Here is a 7298-nt window from a genome sequence, read left to right on the forward strand (position 1 = left end):
TAAAAAAAAAAAAAAGGTTAAAAGGCCAGAAGCAGCGCTTTCAGAGAGGGGCTCCGCTGCTCCCCTCCCCTCAAGCTGCGCTCCCCTCCCGCCTGGGGCGGCCAGCGCAGGGCTGTGAGGGGAGTCTTTACCACCGGAGCGGGCCTCCAGGTAGACAATCAGAGTGAATTATCACGCTGCTAACTCCTGTGCCCGTTTATACCGCTTTTATGCCGGTTTGATAGCGGCTGTGAGCGTTCACAGCAACCAGGCAGCACGGGAAAAACCCCACTGACAGCTGTAGGGTTAAACCTCCCCAACATGGCGGCGCGCCGGCGCACCCGGAAGACTACGTTTCCCATCGGCCCCCGCGCGCCGACACACGTGATCGCGCCGGGCCAATGGGGAGCGGCGGAAGGCAGATATAGCCCGCCCCCAGGGCCCGCTCCCTCCTTTCCGCCGGGCGGCGCGGCTCAAGATGGCGGTGCAGATCTCCAAGAAGCGCAAGGTGAGAGCGGCGGCCCGGCTGGCCGCGACCGCGAGGGGCAGCTCCATATCGGTGGAGTCGCGCCGGGGCCGGCCCTGGGCCTCGTTAGGGCGGGGCGGCGGCGAGGGGATGGCGGCGGATGCGGGAGGATGGCTGCGGATAGGGCTGGGCGGCCCGGCGGGGAACATGGCGGCGGGAGGCTGAGGTGAGGGAGAGGGCGCGGGGGGGTCCTGCGCGGGCCTTGAGTCCTCCCCACAGCCCTGCGTGGGGCTTGCACAGGGCTCTGGGCTTGCGTGCACAGGGGAGGCATGCTGGGGTTGTGCTGAGGGGCGCGGAGCCGTGCTGGAAGCTGATGAATTTGCTTGGGTTTTCTTTTTTTCTTTTTTTTTTTTTTTTAGTGGAAAGAGTTTGGGTGTAGTGACTGCCCGCCTCTGTGAGTCAGAGAGGCCGGGAGGGTGCAAGGCTCAGCCTGTCGCGGTGAGGGAATCACAGAATTGTCTAGGCTGGAAAAGACCCTGAAGATCAACCAGTCGGGATCCTTAGCAGCAGGCCTCTGTTGGGCTGGTAAAGGGATCGGAGCACTCTAATTATTTTACGTAAATTCATACCGAATCAAAGGACCGCTGCAAGACATAGCAGCGAGCGATGAGTTTGGTTTGCAGCATGACGTGTGGCTGTAGCGAGGTGTGGATCAGGCAGTGCTGTAGTGTCCTGCTAGAAGTGAATTGTCTCTCGGAACTCGAGGGTAGATGCTTTTATTTCTCCCTACTGCTGCTTTCTCTACGTGGGGTGAGAGACTACAGTCTGCAGGGTGGTCCCAGGGATGCCTTGCCCCCAGAGTCAGAACGTGAAAATCTCATGTTCAAGGCTGAGCACTTGAACAGAGCTTAACTTGGTCCATTTGTTTGTTTTTGTTTTTTTTTTAGTTTGTCGCTGACGGTATCTTCAAAGCTGAGCTGAACGAGTTTCTGACTCGTGAATTGGCTGAAGATGGGTACTCTGGAGTAGAAGTCCGGGTCACTCCAACCAGGACTGAGATTATCATACTTGCCACCAGGTAACTGAGATGCTGCTGTTGACTCACAGGTGCTGTGCGAGGCTGTGAGGGGTGTGAAAAAACTGTGAGGGGGTGCTGCAGGCTGAAGCTTAAAGTGGTAAATATTGTTGCAGGAAGCTACTTGGGGAGGAGATTCTGAAGTGATCTTTGGTGTTACAGCTCTGGACTAAGTTAGATGCTCAGTCTGGAAGCACTTTGGGATGCTTACAGCCTCAGACCTGGAGAGAATTCTCTCAGTTGTACTGTATTTTTTTTTTCCCAGAACTCAGAATGTCCTGGGTGAGAAGGGACGCCGCATCCGGGAGCTGACAGCTGTCGTGCAGAAGAGGTTTGGATTCCCCGAGGGAAGCGTTGAGGTAAAACTGTCTCTGTTAAACCAGTAGTAAGTGGGTTGTGCAGTTAGCTTTGTGTGATGTCTGGATGGTGTCAGCTGAAAGGTGGTTTGACTTGGAGATAACTTAGGATCTGTTTTACCTTTTCTCACAAAACTCTGACTGACACACAGAAATACAAAATGCTTTGCTGTTTGTGGTATTTTGACTGCTGTTACTTTGACTGGTTTTCGCTAGACTTCCCAACAAGAAAGATGCAGATAAAACTTTTTAAACTTACCTGTAAATATTTTATAGACAATGTTGCTGTCCCAGTACTGAGGTGGGAAGCTAGTCTGACAGCATAATGTTTGGTATTTGTCTGTTACCGTTAACCTTACTGAATTTACAATGTTTCTGTTGTTGTAAAGAAACTGTTTTCGTGCAGAAGGATCTTTGAGATTTTTGAGTATGATACTGTAATGAAATAGTAAAATGATGCGCCAGTAATTTCTGGTCTTTTGGTATTTGAAATCTGGTGCCTTTACTAATGCTTTCCTCTCAAACAAATCAGGGGCAGGGGGGAATGTGTGGTTTGGGGTGGTGCTCACATTTATTCCTGCTTGGCCAGTGTTACCAGACCATGTTATACAGCAAAGATTGCTGATGATATCCAGTGAATGTTTAAACATACTAAATGGCACAAACACCGAGCACATCCCGATTTGTCAGCTCTAGGAATATCTTGTGCATGCTTTTGAATTGTCTGCTTCTTCTGAAGTGTCAGACTTTGGTCGCTTGGAGATGTTAGTTTAATACACTTCGCTCTCCCAGCTTTCAAAAAATCAAACCTTAGGTTTGATTTTTTTTTTAATACTTAAGCAGACTTAATATTAACTGATGTGTTATAAAAACTGTCTCAAGCGAAGCTCTTGTGATTGTCTGGACGCCTTTCTCCAGTGAATACCTAATGTTTTGGGGCTGTTTGAAGCAGCAGCTCTTAGAGACTGCACCATGAGTTTTAATAGTCCAGTGACTGAGTGGAGTGTCATCATTGTGTCTGTGTGTGCCATGGGTAGAAGACAGGTGCCAAAGGAGTTCAGGGAGAGTAATGTCTGAGGGTAAAGCTTCTGCATGTAAACATGGAAGGATTAACTGAACTGGGTGTAGAGGATGGGGCATAAAGTAACTTGAAGCTCCTGTGTTCTATTAAATTTAAAGTATCTTGAAATACAGCCCTGTTTCTGAGCTTAATTCTTTTCCTTTGTAGCTCTATGCCGAGAAGGTGGCCACGAGAGGTCTGTGTGCAATTGCTCAGGCAGAGTCCCTGCGGTACAAGCTTCTGGGAGGTTTAGCAGTGCGTCGGTGAGTAGAGCAAGTTGTGAGTAGAGCACAGTGGGGAAGCAATGGATTGAAATACCATTTCAAAAAAACTCCTTGCCAACTTGTCTGTAGTTTGAAAATTTAACCTGGTGATGCTGCACTTGGTGAGGGAGGTTGGTATTTTTGATAATTGTATGGTGTACATACAATGTTTTGTTCAGTACATGGTGTACATACAACTTTGTGTTCAGTACATGGTTACTTTTGGTAATGATCGCTAGATAATGTGTTTCAGACATAAAAGTTGAAGTGTTAGAGTAGATCAGGTTACGAGTTGTCTAAAGCTTGTGTTTATTTCTTTGTGAATAAATGAGTGGAGGAGCGAAACACAATTTCAAGCCTTCTGGCTGAATTGTAGTTCAGGTGACAGTGGCCTTGCTTCTCAGATCCCTTCGGTGATGATAAGATGACGAGTCAGAAGTGGGTGGCTCTTGCTGAGGTACCTCTGCAGTGTCATTTTCTGTGATGCTGCTTGTGGTTCTTCAGCAGGAGCATCCTGTCATCATTGAATGATTTAGAGGCATTTGTCTGAGAAGGGATGGGGTGCTGCACTTCTGACGTGTGTGTGTTGTCCACTTTAGCTGTGAAGCTGCTTTTGTCTCACTAAGAATGTGTGCTTGTCACTTTTCCACAACCTTACAAGGACCAAAAGTCACAAGAGTTTTCTTAGATTGGGTATAACAGTACTAAAACAGCATGAAGATTTTCGCTGCTTTGTGTAGCATTGACAGAGCTTTGGTTGCCACGGATGTGTGTTCAAAAAGCTTTTTACAAACAAACGGTTGAACTGGTGATTTTCTGTGCTTGAAATTGGTGTAAAACACCTCCACGGAGCCACGTGGATTTGGCAGAACAGGAGTAACTTGTGGCTGTTGCTGCTCTCTCCCTGCAGAGCCTGCTATGGTGTCCTCCGCTTCATCATGGAGAGCGGTGCCAAGGGTTGCGAGGTGGTTGTGTCCGGAAAACTCCGAGGTCAGCGTGCCAAATCCATGAAGTTTGTGGATGGCTTGATGATTCACAGCGGAGACCCGGTGAATTATTACGTCGACACAGCCGTGCGTCACGTCCTTCTCCGGCAGGGTGAGTGGCTGGGGTGCAGATCCCTTTGCAGCTCTCTTGGTTCCTTATGTCAGTGCTTCAGAGCCAGAAGATCTCAACTCCTGGCGTCCCGTGCCTGTTGGAAGCTTCCCTCTGTCGCCTGTGGGGTGAACTCACTGGCTTTGATGCGTGATGGATCTTGCAGAGTGGTTCAGTTGTGCTACCACTAGTTATTCTGACTCTGAAAATCTGTTGTTTTCTTGGGCTTTTGCATCTAAGCTCTCAATATGGAGTTTGCATATTAAATCTGAAGTAGAGCTTTATTTGAATTTATATATGTGAATTTCCCAAACAACAGAATTTTATGTAGTCATCCCAGGTCATCCACTTTTCTAGTGGTGGGGATTGAATATTTCCAATTCAGAATGTGGCTTTAGAGTTTTCCAGATATTCTCACTTGTGTCCTGTGCCCTCTGAGGTTGGTAGCAGAACAACTTATAAGTGAAATGCATATGGACTGAGTTGAAGAGCTGTTTGGATTCTGTCTGTATGGGCAGACAGACCACAGGTGCTACAAGACCCACAAAAAAGCCAGTGTCAGTTTTCCCCTGTAGCTGTGCCTAGGCAAGTCTTCCCAGCTAAACCAGCCAACCCTGCTTAAACTTGTCCTTCCCTCTGGTAAAACACAAATGACTTCTGCATCTTAGTTCGCTTTGGGTTACTTAATTGCAGAATGCCTGATGTAGGAATACTAGCATAGACAAAGCTAATGTCCACTTTCCCTTCGGTGATGATAAGATGACGAGTCAGAAGGGATTCCTTGTGCCATTGCAGCCTGCTCAGTGCCATGTTCTGTGGTGCTGTGCTAAGACTGCCATGGGCAGGATGTCCTACTCATTGGATGATTTAGAGGCATTTGTCTGAGAAGGGATGCAAAAACAGCCCAGTGTAATTTCCCAGGAAAGTGAGCTGAGTTATCCCAGCCAGGAAGGACAGGGTTTAAAACCAGGGTTAGCATGACTTAAGGATACAGCACGTTTTTGTCCTAGCCCCAGGCTGCAGTTAGCAAAGGCAGTGAACTGGACAAAGGTAACCATGCTGATGTGAATTCACAGTAATGAGGTTTTTAAGCTATAGCACATCTGTGTTAATCAGCTTGCAATTTCAGTGTTGTCAGGAGATGTTTTTGATACAAATAGTGTATTTTTTTAACCTTGGGGCTTGTTCCTACTGAATATGTGCTTGATATTTTGTGCTGAATGAGCATGGCTCTGTTGTCCTGGCACTCTTTGCAGGAGTACTGGGGATCAAAGTAAAGATTATGTTACCCTGGGACCCAAGTGGAAAGATTGGCCCCAAAAAGCCTCTGCCAGACCATGTCAGCATTGTGGAACCCAAAGAAGAGATCTTGCCCACCACTCCCATTTCAGAGCAGAAAGGTGGCAAACCAGAACAGCCAGCCATGCCTCAGCCCGTTCCCACTGCCTGAGGGGTAAGTGCCTGCGAGCGGCGGGAGGTAGTTTTGGGGAAGATCCACGTGGAAAAGGTGTCACGCCACCAAAAAAAGCTGTCAGATAGGGTGCTGGAAAGAAAAGCTGCTGTGTTGTAACAGCAGGTGCAGGGAGCAGCTGGGCTGGGTTTAGAGTGTTCCCCTGATGAAACAGGCATGATTTAACGCACGCTGCACACCAGCTAAGCACACCCTTCTGTGAAGATGAGATGACGAGTCTGAAAGGGAATATCCTTGTCCAAGTGCCCTGTTCTGTGTTGTGTTCTACAACATGGATTTGGGGACCTTGGGTCACAGTTTGAGTGACATAGAGGCATTTGTCTGAGAAGGGTTCAGTGCTTTGGGTGTTGTCATGTCGTACCGTCTCCCACCAGCGTGCACTTGACAGCACAGGGTATATGTTCCTCGTGTACCCCCCTTTCTCATGGCATCCAGTTTGGGATAGACTTGGGAGCCAGTAATCTTGAGCACAATGTGTAGGCAAGTAAAGAATCAAGGTTTCAAATCCTGTCTCCCTGAATGAGTAGCTAAGAGAAACTGATAGCTTGAAATGGTCTGAGAATTGCACTGGGTTGTTACCAGTGAAAATGTGCACCTTGCTGCTTTGAAAAGTTTTGCTCGCTTGTCTCGGAGAGCAGCGGGAGGCTTGGGGCTGAAGGCCTCTTCCAGAAGAAAGTCTTCCTCGGCTGCTAGTGAGAGCCAGGCTGTGGTGTTCTCGGACTGAAGCTGGCCTTGTGCAAACAAGGAGAGTTCAGGGAGTTTACAGGGCTGCAGTAAAACAAGGGAATCTGATCGCAAGATCTGCTCCTGTGGGGAAAAGGAGGATCATTGGCTAAAATGCAAGAAGTGAGAGATGCTCTTTAGTTTGAGAACTTGTAGCCTGTTTGTTCTGTGTTTTGGGTAGAATGGTTACAGAAATTGGTTTGCCACCATCTCACTCGGTATTTTGTTTTTTGTTGTAGGGTTTGTAACATCTGCAACCAGAAGTTTGACTGTCCTGAAAACATCTCTTAATAAAATCACAAAAAAGACAGTGTTTGTGGAGGTGCTTTTTTTTACCAGATGTATTCCAGGAAAGCCTTGCTCCCACCGTTGATTTGGAAGGAATTCTGCTGCGTTTCTTCCAGTTTGCATTATCCTTTTGAAGTGAATTTACCAGTTTTAAACAAAGTGGGGACAAAATGCTGATTTCTAGTAGAGCTGGAGCAGCAACCTGGTGTTTAGAGGGTCATAATTAACACCCCAGGAACTGCAGTAGTAATGGTAATTCTTCAGTTACTTACCAGTCCCTTCCTCCGAGGTTTCCAGAAGGGGGAGCTTGTAGTGTTTTATACTTTCTGGCGCTAACTAAAGTGTTCCTAAATGCTTTTTTTCACCTCTGTACATCCAATTCCCTTTTCACTGAAAAGACACTCACTGTGTGACTTCCAGGGCTATAGACCATGTAGGGACATTATAGATCCTGTTAGGGTCAGGTCACCTTAGTGATGTGGATATGAAACTTCTGGGTAGGTATTTACACATTGGGGGGGG

General features: G+C 47.5%; 1 protein-coding gene and 3 non-coding genes across 4 annotated transcripts; all 4 read left to right on the top strand.

Moving 5' to 3' along the window:
- Positions 1 to 376: 376 nt before the first annotated feature.
- Positions 377 to 6801, top strand: RPS3 (ribosomal protein S3). The gene is made up of 7 exons (XM_026843691.1): positions 377 to 487; positions 1393 to 1523; positions 1786 to 1879; positions 3105 to 3199; positions 4110 to 4297; positions 5551 to 5747; positions 6728 to 6801. Exons 1-6 carry the CDS (start codon positions 458 to 460, stop codon positions 5742 to 5744), a joined length of 732 nt encoding a protein of 243 aa, XP_026699492.1. The 5' UTR covers positions 377 to 457; the 3' UTR covers positions 5745 to 5747; positions 6728 to 6801.
- Positions 3608 to 3754, top strand: LOC113486963. The gene has a single exon (XR_003399683.1). It is a non-coding gene; the product is annotated as a small nucleolar RNA SNORD15 (small nucleolar RNA).
- LOC113486955 lies at positions 5038 to 5184 on the top strand. Its single transcript, XR_003399682.1, has one exon. It is a non-coding gene; the product is annotated as a small nucleolar RNA SNORD15 (small nucleolar RNA).
- Positions 5959 to 6095, top strand: LOC113486971. The gene has a single exon (XR_003399684.1). It is a non-coding gene; the product is annotated as a small nucleolar RNA SNORD15 (small nucleolar RNA).
- Positions 6802 to 7298: the final 497 nt, after the last annotated feature.

Source organism: Athene cunicularia (assembly GCF_003259725.1).
Source record: "Athene cunicularia isolate RWA chromosome 1 unlocalized genomic scaffold, athCun1 chr1_part1, whole genome shotgun sequence".
Lineage (NCBI taxonomy): Eukaryota > Metazoa > Chordata > Aves > Strigiformes > Strigidae > Athene > Athene cunicularia.

Coding starts and splice junctions, on each gene's coding strand:
- RPS3 (XM_026843691.1), top strand. CDS start 458: ATGGCGGTGCAGATCTCCAAGAAGCGCAAG. Junction 1,524..1,785: donor ATTATCATACTTGCCACCAG/GTAACTGAGATG, acceptor TTTTTTTCCCAG/AACTCAGAATGTCCTGGGTG. Junction 1,880..3,104: donor TCCCCGAGGGAAGCGTTGAG/GTAAAACTGTCT, acceptor TTTCCTTTGTAG/CTCTATGCCGAGAAGGTGGC.